Source organism: Amaranthus tricolor, chromosome 1 (genome assembly GCF_026212465.1).
Source record: "Amaranthus tricolor cultivar Red isolate AtriRed21 chromosome 1, ASM2621246v1, whole genome shotgun sequence".
Taxonomy (NCBI): Eukaryota; Viridiplantae; Streptophyta; class Magnoliopsida; order Caryophyllales; family Amaranthaceae; genus Amaranthus; species Amaranthus tricolor.
The window spans coordinates 1,015,020-1,038,980 of NC_080047.1; the positions used below are offsets into that span (position 1 = coordinate 1,015,020).

General features: G+C 33.1%; 3 protein-coding genes and 1 pseudogene across 4 annotated transcripts; 2 read left to right on the forward strand and 2 right to left on the reverse strand.

Moving 5' to 3' along the window:
* On the forward strand, nt 1-9,516 carry LOC130797358 (protein EXECUTER 1, chloroplastic). 2 transcript variants are annotated; one of them, XM_057659956.1, is made up of 12 exons: nt 1-574; nt 2,155-2,271; nt 2,349-2,414; nt 3,043-3,149; nt 5,009-5,090; nt 5,581-6,315; nt 6,420-6,543; nt 6,682-6,851; nt 8,128-8,202; nt 8,290-8,382; nt 8,493-8,656; nt 9,036-9,516. In XM_057659956.1, the coding sequence occupies exons 1-11, from the start codon at nt 113-115 to the stop codon at nt 8,595-8,597; spliced, it is 2,136 nt and encodes a 711-aa protein (XP_057515939.1). In that variant the 5' UTR covers nt 1-112; the 3' UTR covers nt 8,598-8,656; nt 9,036-9,516. The 2 variants fall into 2 exon arrangements, with proteins under 2 accessions (XP_057515939.1, XP_057515947.1); XM_057659964.1 differs by having other exon boundaries at nt 2-574; nt 8,512-8,656.
* Nucleotides 9,517-9,554: 38 nt separating this feature from the next.
* LOC130797402 (nicotinamidase 1-like) lies at nt 9,555-11,826 on the reverse strand (annotated as a pseudogene).
* A 1,563-nt stretch (nt 11,827-13,389) lies between these two features.
* Nucleotides 13,390-17,149, forward strand: LOC130797370 (uncharacterized). The gene is made up of 5 exons (XM_057659971.1): nt 13,390-13,601; nt 14,714-14,856; nt 14,946-15,075; nt 15,283-15,474; nt 16,767-17,149. The coding sequence occupies exons 1-5, from the start codon at nt 13,428-13,430 to the stop codon at nt 16,971-16,973; spliced, it is 846 nt and encodes a 281-aa protein (XP_057515954.1). The 5' UTR covers nt 13,390-13,427; the 3' UTR covers nt 16,974-17,149.
* A 3,239-nt stretch (nt 17,150-20,388) lies between these two features.
* On the reverse strand, nt 20,389-21,605 carry LOC130797386 (VQ motif-containing protein 10-like). The gene has a single exon (XM_057659972.1). The coding sequence runs from the start codon at nt 21,430-21,432 to the stop codon at nt 21,007-21,009; it is 426 nt and encodes a 141-aa protein (XP_057515955.1). The 5' UTR covers nt 21,433-21,605; the 3' UTR covers nt 20,389-21,006.
* Between the last annotated feature and the right edge of the window lie 2,356 nt (nt 21,606-23,961).

Below are 23,961 nucleotides of genomic sequence, written 5' to 3' on the forward strand. Positions count from 1 at the left end.
ACTCACTACATGTTTGGTGCTTTGTCTTATTCTTTCTCATCCACATACTGACATACCCAAAAACATCCATAACCAAACTTCAATCTTCCCCCTTTCTATCTCTTCTTCATCAATGGCGTCTGCGTTATCACCCTCGCCTCCGACTACTTTCTCTTCACCATCGATTTTCTCCGACAAAAGTCTCCACCATAGTAGCGCCACTTTTACCTACAAATCTCAGTCTTCTCGAAAGTCTAACTCTCTTTTCTCTTCTTCCTCGTTATTATCCATTTCTAAACCTTTCGATTCCACTACCTGTTATTGTAGCAGGAATTCTTCTGATTCGTATCCTTCATCTCCTTCGTCGTCGTCACCTTTGCAGCAGTTTCTCATCTCTGCTGCTCGTGCGTTTGAAGAGTTTTTCAATTCTAGGTTTAAAGCTTCGCCTAATAGAAAGAGTGATGTTATGATGACAGAGAAAAAGTTGGATGATGGAATATTAGAAGTTGATGATGTTGATGGTTGGGATTGGGAACGTTGGCTGTTGCATTTTACCGAAGTTGAGGAGCAAGAACGTCTTATTAAATTACTTAAGGTTTTTTCTTTTTCCTTTGTTTTTAGTTTATTATTCTAGGGTTTTAATAGTATTTTTTCAATCAGTTTGGTACTTTTTTGGGTTTTTTAAGATTTAATCATTAATATTTCTTATTCTAGGGTTTAAGTAGTTTTATAAATTTTTTTTATTCTTTTCTAATGTAGAGTTTTTGGCGACTTAATTTTGGTTTATATTGGTTAGTCTAGAAGGTGAAAATACCTTTTTGCGTGAATGTCGTTGTTTCATCAACGAAATCTGAGGAACATTTTTATCTAATGCAAATAGTATCAGAATGCCATCATAATGATTGGTGATTGGTATTTATTGTACTGTTGGGACGACTTGTTTGGCTGTTCTTGGTGTTGATCGTTGGAAGTTGTTGTCTTGAAGGTTGAGTTTTTATTCAAGGATTAGATGTAGTACAATATTGATAATAACAAATCCGAAATCTTAATCCAGCTTAATAATTACAACAGATGAAGGCTTTGGGATTATTGTTGCTGCTTTTCTAGGAACATAAGTTCGAACTTATAATGATATAAGATTGTGGAATGGAATTTAAGATTTCGTTATGGGCATGTTTTTACGGGGTGATTGGTTTCTTTGATGCACTAGAAATTTGGGGTCAAGATATTGTGGGTTAGGTTTGTCTTGTGTACTTGCACTCTGTAAATATCTGGAATTTGGACAGCGGTAGGTATTGGTGGCCGCTAGTCTTCTCTAATTGCGGGCATAATGTTGCAATTCTTAGGACATAATGTAGTTGTTTCCGAGGAAGAGGGATTTTTACATATTACTTGCTTATTATTAACTCAATTCCCTACTAGCATCTTCTCATTTTTTTTTATGAAGTTCATATTTTAGTTCTTGTTCTTGCTCTTTGAAACTCTTGCATCTGGTGATTATTCAATCTTGGTCTCCCATCACTAGTAAATTTTGAACGCTTAGTTTAATTATTGACATAGTATGTCTAGTTTGTGCCTTTGTGGTGATGCCGATTTGACTGAGTATACTCTGCAAAGTAGATAGCTCGAAGCCTGCTTTGAGTCTTAGCAAACCCAAGTGTTATCCGTAGTACCAGTACTTTGAGCTGTTCGGTTCGAGCTATCTCACATCAGTGGCAACACGGGTGACATATTTTCAGTGACATTTTGGTAAATATTTGCAACTTTGAAATAGGGGTACATATCTAGCTTTGGAAGGACATATTTTCAATGGCAATTTTAACTTAAAAAACATGCGTACTCTTTTAACATGATACGTACCCCTTTCAATGATGGAAATTCGTGGTTGCCCTTTAAAAAATGTTTTATGTTTGGTATTGAATCCCTCGTGATTATGATAGTTGATGACATGACACTAGTGGCTTGGTGGATGTGTATGTTATGAAGCATTGAGCTATGAGAGCGTCTATGTGTTCTTTATTATGTTGGAATGCTTTGATGTCCGGTTGTCGTTCTTGGGTATTTATTTTGCAATGTCTTGCTTCTCTTATTGGAAGCTACTTTTTGTAATTTCTTCCCCTTTTGATACCATAGTGTTAAGAATTCATCTAATAGCCCTGCTCGTTGTATTACTAGTCTCAACTTAAACATGCCATTGAGAAAGAGGATTACGAGGATGCAGCCAGGCTCAAGGTGGCCATTGCAGCTGCTGGGACAAAAGATGATGTTGGAAGCGTGATGTCCTATTTAAAGGTTTCATTCTTCCCTAGTTCTTTATTTGGAACATGTTTTCTTGTTGTGATCATTTTCCACTAAATATTTTATTGCAGAATGCCATTGAAGAGGAGCGCTACCAGGATGCTGTTTCTGTACGAGACAATGCTGGTGCAGGACTTGTAAGTAAAAGGATATTAATAAGATACTGAATACATGACTTCAGAATTTTTGGTCTTGGTGGAGTTGTGGCGCTATATTACAATGATACAAATGCTTGCCCTTTTGGTCTTCTTCACATGTCTTTTTCAACATCTACTTGTGAAGTGTTTGCTCCTGTTTTGATATACTGTAGTGATGCCTTTTTGAAATGTGTTTTTTGATTGCTGTTCTTTTGTTTGGATATGTAGGTTGATTCTTTGCCTTACAAATACATTAGTCATTCCCTTTCTTTCTTCCCTTTTCTTCCCCCTTTAAAGTAGTGATATGTGGTACCTAAAAACAAATGATTTGGTGGATGTGTATGTGTGTGTTTGCATTGACTTCTTCCTTTTTAATGGAAGATCCATTTATAGCTTGTGTTTATGCATGACTTATGTTTAAGTTGACCCTCCCTATGCCAAAGAATCTCAATTATTTTCAGTCTGCTTTGGGGTATTTCTGCTTTCTACTCTGTTTTATGTATTTTGTGTATGTCCTAAATGCTTGCCTTGATCATCTGCATGTCTTAAATCCTTTCACCGCTGGTTTACTTTTTTTTTGGATTATTGCTTTTATTTCATCTGAATTGGAGTAAAACTTTTTGTTCAGGTTGGTTGGTGGGCTGGAGTTTCTGATGATAGAAACAATCCTCATGGCTGCATAATCCGTATCAGTGCGGAGCATGGTAGATACGTGGCAAGAAGCTACAGCCCTAGGTAATTTATTTTTGAACTCATTGAACAACTTCTCTGGTAAACCATTAGCATATGAGAGGAATTTGAATTTGGTTGCACCACAATTGTGTGGCTTCTTTAATCTTTATGTTCTTGAGGTAGAAGCGTTATACATGGAACTTTTGATTTCAAGGAATTTACAATTTCAGTTTACTTACATTGAATTTAAAACTGCCTGATTCATTGAAGCTTGGAAGTGCTCAATATTTTTTAGTAGTTTTTTTCACTAATAGAGCCATGGAGGTGTTTCTATAGTCATATAAGATATTTTTGTGACCTCGATAGAGGGCGTTGAGGAAGTGGCATCAAACAACTCCACAGTCCCCAAAAACAACAATTTCAAAGTCTTATTCTTAAATAATGAAAAAATTAACAGATAACTGATAGCAGAAAGAGAAGACTTTTATGTGCAGGGGTGTATGGATGTGCTTTTGGTCGTGGGAGGTGGAAGATTTTTACGATTGAATATCAAGAGATACTTGGAAGTGGATGTGTGAGATACCATTATGACTTCTCATTGTTTTTAATTTTTATGCATGATATAGGATATGGGGGTTCTGGAATAGGTTTGTGGTTTATAAAAGTTATTTTGAAGTGACTGTTGTGTGATGATTAGTGGTTGTGATGAATAAAACTTTTGTAGGGATTCATCAAATATGGAAGAAGTGTGTTTGATGACTTTTATCTTGTTGATGTGTTTGCACGCAATTTGTTCTGGTTACCTGGGCTGTATTTTCTTTAGAATCTATTGATCTTGTTTTACAGTGTTGGGTGTTGCTTTCTCTGCACATTTCAAGCCTTTCTCCATTTTTCTGTTTAATTTGACTGTTGGTTCCTATTCTTTCCTTCTATCTAGGCACCTAGTAGCTCTGCTTGTCTTGCTAATGAGTTGACCTAATTTTGGTTGTCAAGACCATGGGGATCAGCTAAATTTACATTCTTTTGGTAGTGACAAACCTAGGAGGTATTTGGTATGAGATGTGGAAATGAACTAGCAAGGGAAAGCTTTAAGAGGAATAATGGTATTGTTAACTATCATTATTATTATTATTATTATTATTATTATTATTATTATTATTATTATTATTGATCGTTTGGTATAAAGAAGGGTAAGGGTATGAAAAAAAAGAAAATAAGACCGTAAGACATACTACTAATGTAACAAAGTTATGGGCTTGCTTGTTTATCACAAAAGAGAAAATGGAATCATTTATCGCAAAGTAATGAAACATTCCCACGCAATCAAAACACACACTAGATAATGAATATACTTATATGATTCCATTTCCATCCCTTCAAAAACAGCTATCAAACACTCCCTTATCGAAGAACTGGATGGGGAATCTATTTGGGGTAACAGACTAACACTAGCTACCCGTGTTGGGAAATTTGAAGGCATAGTATTAGTGAACTGGTGGGCAGTGCATCATTGTTGGTGGTATGTAATATTGGAAATTAGTGACCTTTTTTTTGGAAGTGGGATATTGTGCATTTACAGGGTTCTTTTCTTGGGGTGAGAGAATAGAAGAGAAATGCTATGAGGCTTGCCTTGGTGGTAATTGTAATTTGGGGAAAGTGCTCGTCACTTAGATAGTATGCTACAAATATTCAGTTGTTACTAGCGCATCCCTTGCATGGACCAAGCATCTAACAATTGCTATAAAGGCCATTGCCCTTTTTCCTCATGACTAAACAAGAGGGTTCAGTATACCATTGCGTTTTGATTTTTTGCTTATTATCATGAGGAAAACATACATTGGAGTAAATTATGTCTTTTTATGTGTCATCAAAGTTGGTTGGGGGAGATACTGTTCGCAATGGCTAATTGCTGTTTATTTCAGGCAGCTTGCTACATCAACAACAGGTGTTCCCTTGTTTGAGATATATGTAACATTGAACAAGAAAGGTGAATACAGACAGCAGGTGATTCATTTTCTTATGTTATTGGCTGCTGTATTTCGTTTCTCTGAAACTAATACTTGCACGTTTCTTTCAATAACATGAGATATCTCCCAAGTTTTGATAGCATTATTAGCTTGCGTTTCTAATGGCTATTGGAAGTTTGTTATCTATGTTGTAAGCGAGTGATATATAGTTTCTTGTGGTAGTGGAAACTATTTTAGCTGCATATACATTATTAAACAAGAAGTTGTAAGCAGAATTGTGGAGGGGATTTGATTGTTGTGACTATAAGATCGATAAACTATTGTTTCTCGAGATTCTTTTTTTCTTCTTGATGTATCTTTTTTCCTTTGAGAATCAGATGCATCAAGCTGGCTAATTCATGAGTGAAAACTCAACTAACTTCTTTATTATGTTGAGAAATATATTCTTCGCGTGTCTTCGAAATAATTTTGTGCATGTTAGTCTTAATTTTTAATGCAAGACAAATTCATTTACTCTTTATATTTAGGCTGTCTACTTGAAGCGAAAGGCAGTTTCTGAATCTTTTCCATCAGTGTTTCCCAAGTCATCTGCTCCCCCTAGTACTATGAAAATGAACCCTGGAGGGGGTAAAACTGATATTTTCACTCCCGTTGTGGAAGATAATGAGGATGATGAAGATAAAGATGACCCTGAGGTAGTTGATAGTATTTCAGGATTCCAGAACATGTTACAAGATATGATCCCTGGTGTAAGAGTCAAGGTCTTGAAGGTAACAGCACCGGAAAAAGTTGATCGTGATCTGATATCCAAGGTGGTTGAGCAGATAATAGAGGAAGAGGATGAAGATGAGGATATTGAGGCTGAGCTGGACATTATAGATTCAGAGGGTACAGATGATGATGTAATTTCCGAGGAAAGTGATGAAGAAAAGGATGATGGTGAAATAGGTTCATCTAGTGTTGACATTGATAAGGAAGAGCAAAGTGAAATTGCTGTCAACGTAGTAGTTAGTGGTCTGGTACAGAACATATCTGGTCCGATAACTTCTAGAGACTTGATACGTGTTCCCGCAAAACTCAAGCCAAAGGGACGGAAATCATTCTCTTTCTGTATCCAGGATGATAAAAGTCAGTCAGATTCTGCTAGCAAAGGGCAGCTTTCTCCTAAAAGTAAAGCTAATGCCAAAGGCCGACAAAGTATGGACCTTGTAATGTCTGACCTAATAAGTTCTATAAGCCGAGGAGAGAAAATACCTCCGAAGGTCAACTTTCTTGTGCCTTATGATCAGCTTGCGTATGTGTTTTTTTGTACAATTTTTTAAGGTTTATATTGTACTTACAAATATGGGAATGCATCTAATTCCAGGTTCTCAAGGATGTTGGAGATTTGATTAGTCTCACCCTGAACCAAGCTCGCAATCGCCAACCGTTATCTGGTTCAACAACATTTAATCGCATTGATTTACCATCATTTCCAGATCCTTTGAATGGTGATTAGTTAGATCAATTTTGTTCTTAGTTAGAATATTTTTTGCTGGTAACTTAAATATTAAAGACAAAAAAGAAGTCTTTCTCTTTCTGAGTTCTAGTCAAACTTTGTACATATTCAGTATGTTTTCTTTGATTAGGACTTTATATTGGATCACATGGACCATACACTTCAGAAGTCATCCAGTTGAAACGCAAATTTGGTCAGTGGAAAGATGATGGTAGGACCAAAGGGCCTTCAGATCTTCAATTCTATGAATATGTTGAGGCTGTGAAGCTTACTGGAGATCCTTATGTACCTGCTGGCCAGGTAACTCTTTTTTCTGTTGCGGTTTAATATTAGTAGACGGTCAACCATTATATAATAGAGAATGCCATATCGACTACTAATGTCATTAAAATGGTGTATAAAATCTTGATACAACAATAATTTGTTGCCCAATGTTATTAAGTGACTTGCACGCACGTAGGCTTGCACGTTGACCGTATTTTGGGGTGAAATTTACGCTATCTAAAGAGGTTGTTTTGTGATTGTTGATAAGAAGTTCACATTTATAAGAAGTGCATATGACTTATTTTGTGCTGAAGTGCTGATTAAATTAATGAAATCTTTGTAACAGGCCTTTTCACCAGTAGCAGTTTTGAAAGTCTTATTACGTTTAACAATTAAAGGAATAATGCTATACGTGGATGTTTAGTCGTAGAATAGACAAATGTTTGTTTTATTAGCTTGTATCAGGAAAACAGTGGAAACTGAAGTGGGAAAGAAACTGTGTTTTACTCCTTTATTTGCTTAATTTGATGATATGAGTTCTCTTATCTTTCATATGAGGCTTTATTTCTATTATTATCGCTCCCTCTCCCAATGAAAAGCCCCTATTTACATTTGACAATGTGAATTTACCTTGGAGTTTGACTTATCTCCTGTATTTCCATGCCTTAAAGTGTCTTCACTTCGAATTAGGATGCATGATTTTTGTTGAAATGTCAACCTGTCATTCTTTGAGTAAACATGTGAGGATATATGATGTTAAATAACTATAGTGGGTATACTTTAATTAATTTATTTTATGTTTTAATGCTTGAAAATATTGGAAAGAAAGGATATACATATAGTACAGTGGAAAAGAAGTTACGTAACTTGGGGGCCTGGGGCTCTTTCCATGTTAGGTTTCCTTATTTGGGTCCAGCTCACTAGGCTTTGCTTTGAATGAGGGAAATCTTTTGGGAGGTAGTGTCAGCTCTGAATGCTATCATGGTCACTGGGAACTAAGCTGTATAAAACTGTTGTAAAGGCAATATATTACTTCCAGATGGGGATAAACATTTTGCCTGTTTTTAATTTCAAATTTCTTTGTAAATGTGTGTAATGGGTTCGTCCACTTAGTTTATACAACCACCAATCCATCATCCACCACCCCCCTAATTTTACCCCATCACCCACTAGGTTATTTTTGTCTTGTTACGGGTGCCTAAAACAAATATAGATGTATTGTCTAGACTCTGTCTTTGTAAATACTTCCAAAATATCACGATCATGGATTCTCTGCAGATGTATCCTTGATGTGTCAATTTTATCATTTCAGGTTGCATTTCGTGCAAAGATTGGCAAAAGATATCAACTTCCTCATAAAGGGATAATTCCAGAAGAATTTGGAGTGGTGCGTATTTAAAAAAACAACTGAATTATGTAGTACCTCGTTTTTTCAGATTTGAGCATACTAATCCCTTTAATTTTGATGAATCAGGTTGCTCGATATAAAGGACAAGGGAGGCTAGCTGAGCCAGGTTTCCAAAATCCTAGATGGGTCAATGGTGAACTTGTCATTCTAGATGGAAAGGTAATTGGACTGTTTTAACTGTCTTTTTCATATTGCAACTGTAGGCAGCTGGATAAGGAAATCTTGTAGCGAATGGTAATGGTTTAAATCTAATGGATGTCTATTAATAGATTTACTGTGATCGTACAGTACATCAAGGCAGGACCTGTGGTAGGGTTTGTCTACTGGGCTCCAGAGTATCAGTTTCTGGTGTTCTTCAATCGCTTGAGGATTGAAGAATAAAGACTTGTGCATGAAAGTTGGATGTCCGTCTCTTTCCTGTGATGAATCAAAGGTAATATGCCATTACTGTTCGGCCTTTGCTTGTGATCTAAATATTGAAATATGTGTGACAATTTACAATTATCAGAAAAACTAGAGTATTTGTTTCGGTCTTTCCAAAATCCTAACGTTGTTGTGTAAGGATTATATGATATATGATATCTGATTCTGATTCTGATTGATACTTATGCACTAGCCCCTACGATCCTCAAAAGTTGTCTATCCTTGTCTTTTGTTCCAAACCCTTGATTATTTGTTCTTCTCAAAACACACTTCTATATTTTTCTGAAGGATTCATGAATTGTCTTTATATATTGATCTAATAGGAGTGTAAGAAACTTCATGTTTTACCCCTATGTTTTACCCCTAATCTCACTGTCTTGTTTCTGCAGCTTTAGGTAACTTACTATCATGCCGCCCTTCGTTTTTAAATTGAGGAGCGCAGAGGATTGCATTTGTACCGGATTATGTCACTAGTATGCTGACGTTCCCGACAGATATGTAAGCAATTTTGGACCATAATGTATCCTTTAATGCCTCAAATTTGCCGACTCAACGCTGCCATTTTTTTCATTTAGATAAATTCACTTTATGTTGTATGTATATATTTATTTCTGCTCATAAACGTGTATTAGTTCAGCTGTAAATGATAATAAATTTAGCACGAGCCGTGTGTTTTTGTTTAATTCGATGGTTCTTGAATGCACGTTCGTTCTCAATCTAGATCGAGGACTTTGCACATTGAACTTGAAAACGATTTCTGGGAATGTAATGGCTTGAGACTGAACGCGAGCAAATTGCTGTAATTTAATATGGATGCTCATTGTAGTAGTTTGTAGAAATTTCAATTTATCTGATACTTCTATTGAACAAGTCATTTGCATTTTCTTTTGTATCTTATAAAAACCCAACAGGTCATATTTCATATCATAGCAATATAATACTTTAGAATACATAACTGTGACGATTCTCACGACTTTATCTCCTGCATAAACATGTTGGAATTTTCAACCTTGGTTTGGCACGATGAGCCTGTAGTTTTTGTAACATACTAGCTAGAACTTTGTACAAATCTTATGGTGATTTATTACTATATAAGAACGTGCTAACCGCTGCTGACACATTGTCTGTAACTTATTCTCGAAATAAACTTGGTGCCTTCACAGCTCAACTGTTAGTACATTGTAATGATCTTTGCGCCTCGTTCTTTGGCCATGTAAAGCCCCATATGGTGCATAAGCTCCTGCAACACCATTACATTTTAGAGTCCACAGGAAGCAGAAGTAACACCAATGATTTGGGTTGTTAACGTTGGTTTGCTTGTATAGTCATTTACCTGCGGATGGGCTAAACCATGTTTACTAGTCTGTGCAACTTCAGCAGGGAAATCAAACGTCGCACAGCCATTAGAGTATAGCAATACATCCTGTAGGGGAGAGACGAAACCTCGAGTTTTCGCTGATAATGTTGAGCTGACGAAATCCAGTACGCAGATATCTGTGCATACACCGACTATCAATAGCTTCAAGAACCAAAATACACAACGAAGTAGAATTATTGTTATTTATGGTTCTGCAATTCTTGTGTATGCATCTTTGTCAATCATAGGGTAGTATAACTTACAGTTACAATCTTGTTGTCTTTCACCCAGTTCACAAAGACTTAGATCCATCTTCTTGGATAGAGCCAATGAACCTGTCATAGCAGTCTTTGCGCCTAATCGTCACATTGGTTCTTCCTCTAACCATCTCAGAGCTGCAGCAGCAGAGGAAGAACAAATAAAAGTACTATGATGTTAAGACTTGAGAGGCCTTTCCCTGTTTGTTTTAGCATGATATTAGAACAAATCGTCTCCATGAGGAAACTCTATTGCACGAAAAATAAGTTCAGATAAGAGCTAAAGCTGATAATCTAAATATACAGCCTCAGCCATACATGATATCTCAAAAAGAGAGGTAAATCTGAGTTTTATTTTAATTGGAGTAAGTTTCACTGGCCTTCATTTTGGGTTTGATTCTTATTTAGTTATTCCTTTCCTACTTGTAATAAAAAAGGCCTATTATTTTTGGATAAGTTCCTTACAATAGCTAGATTAGAGATTCAAATTCATACTTTCTTCATGTCAATGACTTTGTTTCATTTTATTTGGACAAGTCATTTTATTTGGACATATTTGACAAGACACATAGAAGCTTTAATATGTAATAGCTAAAAAAAATAATATTAATAAGCTTTACGTTGAAAAAATCAAATAAAACCCAATTGACTATATTTTAACTTATAGATTAAGATTAAATACAAATTAAAAGTGAATTATGAATAGGGTTAAAAAGACAACGTGACAAAGTTACTGAAACATAGGGGTGTCATTTTTGCAATCATTTTTCACAAAATGACATTAAATTAAGATAAATCATTGAAAGTAGAAAGTTTTGACCACCAAAATTTAATTGATAATTAATTGAAAGTATGTATTTTTCTTATTGAAATTGAAAGAAGTACAAACCAGGAACAAGGCTGGATTCTTCTGGTCCAGCCAAACAGTGGGGAGGATAGGGATGTTCAGGTACATCAGGATGATGAGAATCAAGGAAAGTCATTATCGGCCAATTATTCTTACTAAACAGCCTTGCTAGCCTCTCTGATTCTTTTATCATTTCTATAATTTGCTTGTTAGGCTCTGCAGGTGCCTGAGAAACACCCAAACAATTATTTAGTGTCGGATTTCATATACAACGATGAAAAAAGCATAATAGCAGTATTATTTATTTTTGTGAATTACAGTCACTAAAGTATCAAAGTCTACAGTATTATGGTCAAATCACAGAATTTCCATCATTTTTGTGGTCGGAATTCTGACGGTTACTATAATTCGAAAAAATCAATATTAAGACTGTAATTTGCAAAAGTAACTTTACAAATTTGATGAACTAAGTTCAGGATATGATTGATTGAACATAAGAAGAGTGAAAAATTATAACTAGAGGACCAGCACAGCACAGACAGTACAGAAGCCATTGATGATGTCTACGAGAACGAGAGCGTATCGAAGATTTTGATGGAGTTCTAAGGTTTGTTGTTTAAGAGGAAGTTGCTTCTTGAGAAGTTCAGTTATTTGGGATGAATCCATTTCTTGTTTCATTTTTGCTCAGTTTTCAGATTGACGGTGTTTCAGGTAGGTATGAGATAAGTACAGCGCTTAAACTGATGAACAAGTGAGCTACTTTATCAATTTTTTTAGGTTGTTTGGCAAATGACTGATAACTGATTATAGTAGCTGATGACCACCCGACCCTTTATCTATATCAAAATAAGCTAAAAATTTCTTAATAAGCTAATTTGCCAAATATCCTCTTTGTTTATTTATGATTAATATTGATTAAAATTAAGTTGTGTATATTTTCTTTGGGCGCACTCTCCTTTATTGATTTGAATTGCCATCTTCCTTTTCTATCATATACTCTGATCATAATTTATCCTATGAATTGGATATTATGATAATGAACTTTAAAAGCAAATAACTCATTTATACATAGCATTTTATTTTATTTAGCTTAATTTGTTCATGTAATTGTTTTTTTTGTTTGTTTATGGTAATTTGTAAATAATGATTGAATAGGGTTTTCTTATATTACTCCTATAGTGAGTCCTATCTTATTGGATAATCTTAACATAGTGAAAGTTGTGCCATTCAGGATTATTAATTTTTATTTATTATTTATTAGTATGCATCTAAAGAATTCCAATATTCTTTGTTTGTTGGTAAGAATTGCTACTGAAAATAACATATCGAATATATGACTTTTGCTAGCATATTTTTTGAGTATGCTATTAAAAATGACATATATTGGAAATATAACTTTTAGTAGTAAACTCAAAAGAATAATGAAAGTAGATCAGTCAACTAAACAATACTTTATCTGTTTCATAATACTTGTTACTCCCTCCTATTCACCTTAAGAGTTCCATTTGACTTTTCACGAATTTTAAGAAGAGTCAAAAGTGGGACCCTAAGGGTAGGAAAAAAAGTGGTATTATGGGTTTTAATGTAGGGGAGGAAAATTAGTATGGGTAATGAAGGGTATAATTGAAAATAGGATAAAGCTACTAAAGGCATAAAAGTCAAAAACCCATACCAAAAATAGAAATGGGACAATTAAGGTGACTTGACCATAAAAGAAAATGAAACACATAAGCTGAATAGGAGGGAGTACATTTTTTTAATTATTTTTAACTACTTGGTACATTATTTTTTAGGCAAAAAAAAAAAAAAAAAAAATCTCATTTAGTCTACTTAACCCTTACCGGCCTTACTTCTCCCACACCATTAAATTTGCAGCATTTTTCATATAGGTCCGTCTCACTTAATTAACATCATTTCTATTTTTGGATTATGGCCACCACTTTCTTTTAATCTCATTCATACATCTCAACTCTCTTTTAATTTCATTCATACAATTAATTCGCTGTTTATATTTATTAACACTTTCTAAAAAATTATCTTATTTTTCTTTAATACAAATCTAATAAAGCAAATGAATAATTTTTTTTTCCTTACCTTTAATTTTCTTTTGTATATTGACTTTACAGTTTTTTTGTTGGTTACATATTGATGCAAATCTAATCTTATTTTAATTTTTTTCTTAATAAGATTCTCTTTTCGTAATTTCGTGCACACCGAAAATGTATAAAGAAATACAGCACGGAGGAAGTATTATTTATATAGACTTAAATATTAAAATAAAAAATAGTGTAAACCCACGACTTGGGAATCGGGATTGAAAATGATAGGGTCTTTAGCAATAAGAGCTTCCAGAACCTTATTCAACTCTTCTTCATTTCCGTCTTCCTTAATCAATTGCAGAGTAAAACCCCCTTCTTCCTTCACTAGTCGCCTTCAAATTCGATCAATGGCTGATTCTTCCTTCAAGAAAATCCAGATTCAACGAGAGGACACTGTATGTCTTACCATTTTCTCTCTATTTTTTGTAATTCTTTACCTACTTAAACTTATATTTATAATTTGCCTTTGCATTGCTTTTGATCCTGAATGTTAATTTTATTTTATTTTTATTGAATTTTGGTTATCGTTTCCGTATATCTCGATTAAAAAGTGATATGGGACTGTCTCAATTGATTTTTCCCATTTTTATGTAATCATAGGGTTTTTATAGTGATCATTTTTATGTCAGCATTTAGTTTTATATTCTGTAATAGTTGATAGAAGTTTAATGAATGATTCTTTTGTATTGCTTAAGTATTAAGCTAAGTATATTTATTATATAGTATTGTTCGAAATTTGATGAATGTATCAATCTTAAGATTGCTAAAAGTTTTGAGCTTTCTGGGTTTTTTTTTTTTTTTGTTTTTTTTTGAGATTTCATGAGTGCTATTTCTTTGTTGTGAGTGTTCAGCCATACATGAAAGATAATTGGATGACTTCTTTTGAATAATCAAAGAAATGCTTTAATTCATCGGTTTGGTCAATTTTGATGAGATATCCTAAGTTATTTTTATGGTGATGAATGTCTCATCCTCAAACAAGTATTTTCTTTAAAATTTTTATTAGAAAAAATTATAGTAAATGATATACAAACATTTCTAGTTTTCCTTCAAAAATACTAACTATGAATAATACCAATTTAGGAGGAGTTTCCCTTGAATATCCCTAACATGTTAAAAACCAAATTATATGAGGTTTTATGACAAAAATTATAAACTAGTTAATAAACAAAAGTTAGTATTATTTTAGGGAAACAACCCCTAAGCTGGTATTATTCATGATTAATCATTAACTGAATAATTATGCCTTTTTATTGTAGTGAATACCACCTTCTAATGGATGTGAATGAATTTTGTAAAGGAAAAAGAAGGTTAGGGTAGGACGTGCATGACCCAAAACCTTTTCATATAAATTTTCTAGCAAAGCTACATCATATATTCATTACCATTCCTCTCACTTAATAAACAAAAGCGAACAGATCGGGAGTGGTTTATTATTGAATTTCCAATACAATTTCTAAATGATCAAAGAACGACTTCTTGTTAAAATTGTAATGTGAACTACTAGAGCTTTGATGCATATGTGGTTGGAAAAGATGGAGCTCCTGGAATTGTTGTGCTTCAAGAATGGTGGGGTGTAGATTATGAAATCAAGAACCATGCTTTGAAAATATCTCAGCTTGAGCCCGGATTTAAAGCACTTATTCCAGAGTAATTTCTTTCTTCTCGAATTGATTTAATGTGGGTAATAGAATTTGAGCTAAATATATAATTTTGATTGCTATGATCCATTATCACAGCTTGTACCGGGGAAAGGTGGGTTTAGATGCTGCAGAAGCTCAACACTTGATGGATGGTTTGGATTGGGCAGGTGCTATCAAGGATATTGAAGCTTCAGTCAACTGGCTAAAGGCAAAAGGTTCACAGAAGGTGTGCCCTTGATATTCCTCTTGTACAGTTAATCCGATAAATTGATCAATTTTTCTGTAAGAATCATCTTGCTTGCTTCTATTGCCATTGTTTAGGTATAGTACTATTTTTTGTGACGACGTCAATTGGTCAGTACTCAGTGGTAATCCCATCGAAGTATAAAGTAGATTTGGTTAGTGAATTTGGTTTTATGAACTTTTTTGTTAGGTCGGAGTGACTGGATATTGTATGGGAGGTGCCCTTACAATTGCAAGTGCTGTCCTGGTTCCTGGAGTTGATGCTGCTGTTGGATTTTATGGAACTCCTCCACCACAACTTGCTGATGCTTCTAAGGCTAAAGTTCCTGTCCAAGCTCATTTTGGGGAGTCAGATAGCATTGCTGGGTTTTCAGATTTGGCTGTAAGTGTCTTCTTCGATTCCTCTAAAAAAGAACATTGATTGGGAAAAAATAAATATCCAAGTTTCTTTCAGATACTTGTTAGCTTAATTGCGGTGTTTTGGTGGTCACCTTGGGGAAATAAAAATCCTACTCCCTCCTATTATGCCTACTATTCTCATTTTACTTTTTGGTCACTATTCACTTATCACTTTTAATTTGCTTTTTATTCTTTATCTTAAGTTAAAATATAGTTAAATGGCTCACTTGTTTGATTTGTCTCATTTTTAATGTTTCTGACCTCGTAAATTTGCAAACAACTTTGTGTCGCTTTGTTAGTGGTTGTTATGCTGAATTACTGATTCACAGAAATTGACCGTCGTTCACTCTAGCTTTCCTAAAAATGAAAATTGCAATGTCTAATGAGACGAGTGGCTCACACAACACTATGGGAGACTTTCAATAGTTTAGAGCAGACCTCAAAGCTAGCTTCTAGAACCTCCTCCCTTCTGTAAAACCCCTTTACCAGTTGTATAGTGAATCCTTCAAGGGTATAATATATACAACTCCCTTATATTACACATGTTTTTAAATGGTTTAATACACTAACCTCCTTCCTGAAAACCCAACTTTATCTTAGGAATCCTGCAAGGGTTTGATCACTTATGAGTTATTACCATTACCGGTGCTTGTCTAAACAGATAAACTGAATATCCTGTGTGTATATCTTCATGAGTTGAGATGACATGTTTATTAAGAACATATGTAATGTATGTATCGATTTCATTAACAACATTCCATTTCACCAATGTCGTTAATTGGCTCCTACTAGAAGAGGTTTGGAGGGGTCAGATGTACACAATCTTACCCTTGTCTAGACCCATGTTAGCAAACATCAAATTCCATTTGCAGAGTATACCTACTCATCCATCGAAGCATTCGCATTTCCGCAACTCTCATCTTTCTACTATGATTATTTCTAAAAGTCTTAACCTTCTAATCCATATAGCAACGCCGGTCTAATGGTCGTTTGATAAAATTTATCATTTTACTTTAAGGTCACTCAATCACATAATATTTCAGTAGCCTCTCTTCATTTCCCTGGGAATAGTCGCAACTCACAAGTTACAACTGGGTGACCGACATCTCAGGGGCTGTTTTGACTTCCCCAGCTGTGTGGTGTGCATACATATGTTTACCAAACAACCACTTAAGATAGCAATTTCATGTTTTCATGCATTATTTTCTAAGGTCTGATTGAGTAGGAAACTTTTCAGTATAACTTGAGTGACATGATAACCACTTGGAATTGCAGGCTGCCAAAAGCTTGGAGGAAAAGCTGAAGTCATCTGGTGTGGCATATGAGGTACACATCTATCCAGGCAGTGGGCATGCTTTCATGAACATGTCTCCCGAAGGAATCGAGAGGAGAAAGGCCATGGGATTGGACGATGTGAATGAATCTAACGTTGATCTCGCATGGTCTCGCTTCCAGTCATGGATGACTCGTTACTTGTCCTAAGCACTAAGCAGTGTGTTTGTCTCTTTACTTATTACCTGTAACTGGAATCTTAGGCTTGATATTTGCTCTTTGAAATAATTTCTAAATTTGTGATGGTACAATGTATTATGAGGTTTATGAAAATGAAAAGTTGGAAACTATGAATGGTAATAAAAAGGGAGACAACTCTTGTAGGCCGTGTTTGTTTCACAAAATATTAAAACTAGCAAGCAAATAATTGAGAAAACTATATGGCTTGCTCGGTTGAGCGAAGTATTGGCAAAACATTTGGTTTTGTGCATGATGGTGCACTCAATTGAGCATATGGGTCACTTGATCAAGCCAAATAGTTACGAGCAACTTTCAACAATTTACTTTGCTCATTCTTCCAAGTTGCACCCATATACTTCAAGTCAAAAGACACATTCCAACAAAAAGCTATATTTTTTTTTGATTGAAGGAGATTATTGTTTTATTTCTTTCAAAATAATTGATTGGATGAACGAATTCTTTCAAAATAATTGATTGGATAAACGAAGAATAATCTTTCATCCATATTATACAACAGCCAAAATCAATAGACCTGCGAGCAAGCATGTGCTGCTTTGTTACAATCTCTAGAAACAAAAGAAAATGTACAAAATACAAAATCATCAATAAAATTTTTAAAACAATTGATAATGATTCAAAACTCAGAATTATTTGTTTTATAATTTTTTATAGCTTGAACAACTCTTTGTGCATCCAGCTCAAAACGTATATACTTCACTTCATTATTAATGGCCCATTTCATAGCAAATTCCAAAACTTTTGCTTCTAAAATGCTTAAATCTTCACCTCTAAAATGAAAATCTGGTATTGCTGCTTGCACTCCACCCAATATTAGAACATGTACAACACACTATTAAGTGAAGCACTCTATGGCTCCCCAACATATTGGGTATAAGAACTCACATCCAGAGAAACGCTCGTGCTACACATTATTTAGCGACTTTAGAAGCATTTGTTTTAACAAATTCACAACATTTAAGCTTGAGTCTTCTTTACTCTTTTATCTTATTCGAGGCATGCTAGGTTTTTGGTTACATATGTTCTCCTTGAAATGTTGTCTTGCTCCAAATTAGCAATATTAGTTTTATTAATACAACAGTACCTCAACTTGGATTGTTATTTAATTCACTTTGGTTTCTCTCTATTTAAGTCACTAATTTGGTGGTGTATATTGTCTACAGATGTTTGTCATGCATATAAATTGAAGATAATAAGAAGATAACATCATCTATCATATGTAATATATTACGCCCATAGAAACTATAATTAGAATTTTGGGTAATATAAAATACGGTAAACTATACAAGGTACTAAACATTGCGGTTAATGAGATTTTCGGCTCGAGAAAGACCTGCAAATGAAAACAAAAGACACTAAACATGTCAATGACATGATAAATAGCAAGACAAGACAATACAATAAGATGAGAATATAGTACTGAAAGTATGTTATTATATTGCAAATATATAATTACCTCGTAATCAAAAGAAAGGTCTAAAATGTAGCCATAGGTAGTTTTAAACATATGCAAGATAAGATATGAATCTGCACAGATCCTTCTAATTTAAGGGTTTAAAGAGGAGAACATAGTAGTGTTATTGTGTTAGTATTTTATATGTCACATGATTCTTTAGTCCATGTCCAACACTATTATTCATGAAAAAATAAAATCATTTTAAATTACAGTTAAATTGTTTAAATCTTATACAAGTCCGTGTATTAAGGCTCCAACGTAGATTCATTCTTCAGTCTAAGTGAAGAGTTCGATAACAAAAGTTAAGATATTGCAAAATACTCCCCTTAATCAAAAGAAAGGTGTGATTATTATAGCCCTACATATAAAGATGTATGTGGTGGTGTTCTTAAGGAAATAATCTAAAGTGGGTGATATTTTTGTGATTTTTCATTTTTGTCCCACATCGAAAGCATATAACTTATACAGTCACGTTATATAGCTCTATGTCAAGTATGATAATTGCCGAGCTTGGTAATGTGAGCTTGTAACCCAAATGGGGGCAATAAGGAGATGGAACATGAACTTAACCAACTGGGTTGAGCTTATGGTTGGCAATATGTCGGCTTGCCCTATCCAAGTTGAGAGTTGGTCTATGTGGCTTGGACGTAGGTCCAGATTTCATGGGCCCTAAAGTGGAGGGCACTGCGTGAGGCTGGTTTAACAGAGCAACGAAAACCTCCCGCTCTTGTCAGTGGAAGGATAACAGACCGATGTCATCTTGGTTCTTTGATACCCAGTTGGTTAGGTTCTTACTTGAACCATCACTTTTTTCAAACTTTTGAAATTATATAATTTAGAGACAAAGTTTAATTTTGAACTGACTCGAAATCAATTCAACAACTCAAAAAAAACATCTTTGGATGAAAGGGAGTTGATACTTATATAGACAGCCATAATCAAATTTCTATTACAACTTTAAATTTACGATCATTGAATTAATTCACAACTTTTATTATCATGCTTATCATTGTTCCCGGTGAATAAGCAAAAATATGAGTTTGGGACTAAAAACCTTGATTAAAGCATATAGATATCATCATATCATACAACTAATTAAAAGAGTTGTCAAATTTCACATGGCACTCTTTAAAATGCTCAACCAAATGTCAAGGTTTAAGTAGTCTAAATATGTATAAGTGTAAATTAAGTACAATTAGAATAAAAAAAATAGAAAATAAGAAAAAAAAAGATATTTATGACAATATAAGGACGATTATAAATGCTACTATAATTCTGAATTAATATTGTTTGTAAAGAAATTTGACAATTTAGTCAATATCTAGTACTCGTATAATAATGGCTTATCTTGCCTATTGATTATGAAATAAATAAAAGGTATATTTAAGAGTTTTATCTTATTGAACTTTTATTGATTCTTATTTCAATTTAATCAAGTTAATTAGTTACTTACAATTAACATAGTTTAACACATTTTTTGATTTCTATTTCCTTTAAAATAAACACCTTTATTGATTCTTATTTCAATTTAACCAAAATTATTGCTACTTAATCAAGGGTAAGAATAGTCATTTGAATAATCACTACTACTTTATCATGAATTTCAATTCTAACATAAGTGTGATGATATCATGAATTGGATGGACTCAAATTTAATGTATTTGATCATCTTAGGATAAAACAACTTTAAAATAAAGAGATTATATTCTCAAAATTTGTATTATTTACACTATTTTATTTATATATAAACCTCATTTTATAGTAAGATTATCTTTTATAACAAATATTTCTTGAACATGTTTTTACAAGGCCTAAGGTAACAAAAGTAACCTCAACAAAATGATATTTAGAGATTTTTCTTTAATGTTATGGCCTTTTGCTTATTTTATTTAAAACATTAGTACATATATTTGACTTTTTCAGACATATCTTACCACTTATATAAAAATATAAATTATTGTATAAGACGGTCTCACCGTGAGACGTGTTATATATATAGTTAAATAGTTCAATAAATAAATTATGAGAATATGAGCTTCTTTCTTTAAGATTGTCTTACTAAGAAATGACTCTCATAAAAGAAAATTATCCTTATCCTGAATAAAAAAAATTCTAAAATACAAGTTTATCTATATTACCAAACCAATCGGTATTGAGTGAGAAGAGTTTATGAAGAAACAACTATTATATTAAAATGGATTGAATTTGATAAAATTTCATCAGCAGACACCTTTTATATAATAAAATTAAATACAGGTGTATATCTACATATTTACCATCTTCATCTCACTACAATTCCATAAAAACGTGTGTATCTTCAAAGACTAATTATATTTTCTCTTTCATATTTGTAACAAATAAAGGTATTATTTTCATGTTTCCCTCTCACATCTCCTATGCAGAGGATCGAAATCACCTCCTTACCACGGGATTTTTCATTTGTTCTCCTCAGTGTACGCAATTCATTACATTTTCAAATAAGAGAAATATATAGCAATCTGAAGTAACCTTAATGGCTTAATCAATCAATCAATCAAAAGAAAGAACCTTATGCAACTCTTCTAAAGGAGGCAACTCTTTGAACAACCTATCCATCTCTTTGTAAGACAAATTTCTATTTAGAAATGAATAACTTCCACCATTACTTTTTCTCATGTGATTTTGAAAGTAGTTATTTTCTTCACTACTATCCAACAAAAACTCGCCGTCTGCTCGCTCAGGACCAGTCATGGCTGCCAACCTCGATCGAGGCAATAATTGTTGCCTCGATCGAGGATGAACATACTCATTTTTTACTTTCATCACTTTCTGGGATGATGGTAAATCTGCAATCATTGAGTCTTTACCCGTAAGATTTTGAACAACAGATTTGAAACTACAAGCATCAGTTTCTACATACTGAGTCTTTATATGCACTACTTTCATGGGTTGCCCTTGTTTTGATCTACTTGACATGGCTTTTGGGTGTTTTTGAATGATATGAATGATGAAAGAGGGAATTTTTTTGGCTTCTTTATGCAAATGGGAAATTGTTTATTATTTTGGGGTTTTAATTTATAGCAGGAAAAATGATGTAATGCAGAATGAATATGATTGGCTTAGAGGAGTAGTATCAAATTGACCGTCATAGCAGTCTATAAAGACCAAAAGTTTGAGCAAAAATTCAACAAAAGACAATATTTCATTTTTGTTCCTTTTTTTATTTGGATTAACCAATCTTTTCTGTAAGAGGTAACCTTAGGTTAGTTATACTACACATGCAAAATTTTGATAAATTTGTTAATGAACATGTAACAATAATACCCACATAAAAGTATAGTTATTTGTATATAATTTAATGAGATTTCATCCTAAAATTAATTGATAATAAGAGAAATAGCGTATTTGAAATTCGTACTTTTGGATTAAATTGGTTTTTTTCAACAAAATTTACATCTGGATCTAGCAAGATGCAATAAGATCAGAGCGACTAGTAAAGTGTTTGTAAGGGGAACTAATCACGTATATTATATATAACATAGAAGCATATATGTTAGGCATCAAATATCATATTAAGCTTGAAATTGAATTTGTTTCTTTACATGATATCATAAGCATAGGTTAAGATTCCATTCATTTCTCCTTTTAAGTGGGTAAATTACTAGTGTCAAATATAAGTGAGAAGGAAAATTATATTGCATTTATACTTCACGTTCAAAGGTTTCTCGTAGGAGAAGATGTGCCATGAATTCAAAATAAAATATATAATATATACCAAGACTTCAATTATCAATTTTAGCTTTTAATCGAGTTGATTCAATTGATAAAAAAATTGCCACCACATTTTTTTAAATTATAATCATCAAGGATAAATAATTTAAATTCAAAACTGCACCTTTTAAAACATAAATGACATTTAAATAAAATAACTAAAATAAAAAAAAAATTGCTACCCCATTTGTTGGTTGAGTTGGATGACAATAGACAATAATAGACAATGTTGTAGTCGTTGAATTTGGTCAAAAGAATTGAATAGGAAGGTTCTACAATGCAGCTAATAAATCCATATATAAATAAATAGGGTGTTGAAATGGATGGGTATATCATTATATGTAGTGTATTATTTGTCTTTAGAGCCAAAATAAACCTTTTATATATTGTGCTTTTGTTCATCTTTTTCAACAAGGCATTCTATAGCTAGCTTTTAAGATTTTGAAGGTGAAGAAGATTCAAAGAAATGGTGGAAGTAGGGGCTATCAACTTATTGTCAAGATACGTGAACTAACAATCATACACAAGGACGACATCAAAACTTGAACGTTAAGTTCGTCGCGATTTTTATTTTTCATACGTAACATTTAAAGTTAAAATTAATAGCGATCGAGAATTATGAATTGTTCTGATGGTTGAAAAGCTCTGTCTTTTATCCAATGGCAAGTACAGAAAAAAAATTAAAAAAATAAAAAGACGAGTGATGTCAAATTAAGTAATATGTGCTTACTGGATTTTGATCTCTGATCTCTGATCATATATAATGTGGAAGACAATATACTAATCAACTCATCTAGAGTATATTTACATGTAATACTTGATTATATTTAAATTTAAGCAATGCCAACTGACCTCAGTGACATCATGTTAGATCTGTCATTATTTTCACCCTTACGACAACAAGTGTAAATCTTGTAAATCTTGTAAATCTTGTAAATCTTACCAACTAAAAAAGGATTAATTTCATCTTCAACTTTATGCTTGGTTCAAAATATATCATTTATAACGTTAGATCAATGTTCTAAATATACTTGCATAAAACTCTATGTACTCTGAAGATAACTTTAGACTTGGACTAGCGCTATTCGGCCTAAAGGAATGATGTCTGCTTAAGACAATCACTATTTTTCTAGTATTGTAATCATAGAAGCATATCATTGTTTTACTTTGAAAAATTATATTTATTTTTGTTGGATTATTGATTTATTATATTATTGTTTTACTTTAAAAAAAATATACTTTTGATAAAGAGTAGACTTGCAAATGAAAGATTAGGGAAGGTTCACACTTAAAATATTGTAGGTAAGTTCATATTAGACTTACACTTAGTAATAAAAAGAGTAGTCCATCAAACTTATATAATAATAAAATTCTGTATAATCCTTCAATGTGATCCCACATGTGTACTATTCTTAACCAATTATCCGTGTGATATGTCAATATTTCTATTTTGATATATTATTTTCACTTTATAACATTTTTATTCTATATAATTTTCTTATATTTTTTTTTTATTTATACATTTTATCTTATTTTAACTTTTTAAATCTAATGTATGGATGATAGGGATCTCATGAGTATTATTTAGTGTCAAAAATTTCTAGTATTGGCCATAAACATAAAGTCAATAAACCAAAACATTAAATAAAGGGGTAGTGATGGTCAATGTGGTCATAATATCACACTTTTTTTTTTATTGTGATGATCATATTATTCAATGCAAGTTGCTCATAT

Bases quoted from the DNA above. Each gene is read 5' to 3' on its own strand.
- LOC130797358 (XM_057659956.1), top strand. From the start codon at position 113: ATGGCGTCTGCGTTATCACCCTCGCCTCCGACTACTTTCTCTTCACCA. The intron at 2,272-2,348 runs GTTTCATTCTTC...ATTTTATTGCAG, and splicing joins GCGTGATGTCCTATTTAAAG to AATGCCATTGAAGAGGAGCG. The intron at 6,852-8,127 runs GTAACTCTTTTT...TTATCATTTCAG, and splicing joins CTTATGTACCTGCTGGCCAG to GTTGCATTTCGTGCAAAGAT.
- LOC130797370 (XM_057659971.1), top strand. From the start codon at position 13,428: ATGATAGGGTCTTTAGCAATAAGAGCTTCCAGAACCTTATTCAACTCT. The intron at 13,602-14,713 runs GTATGTCTTACC...GTGAACTACTAG, and splicing joins AGATTCAACGAGAGGACACT to AGCTTTGATGCATATGTGGT. The intron at 15,475-16,766 runs GTAAGTGTCTTC...TTGGAATTGCAG, and splicing joins CTGGGTTTTCAGATTTGGCT to GCTGCCAAAAGCTTGGAGGA.
- LOC130797386 (XM_057659972.1), bottom strand. From the start codon at position 21,432: ATGTCAAGTAGATCAAAACAAGGGCAACCCATGAAAGTAGTGCATATA.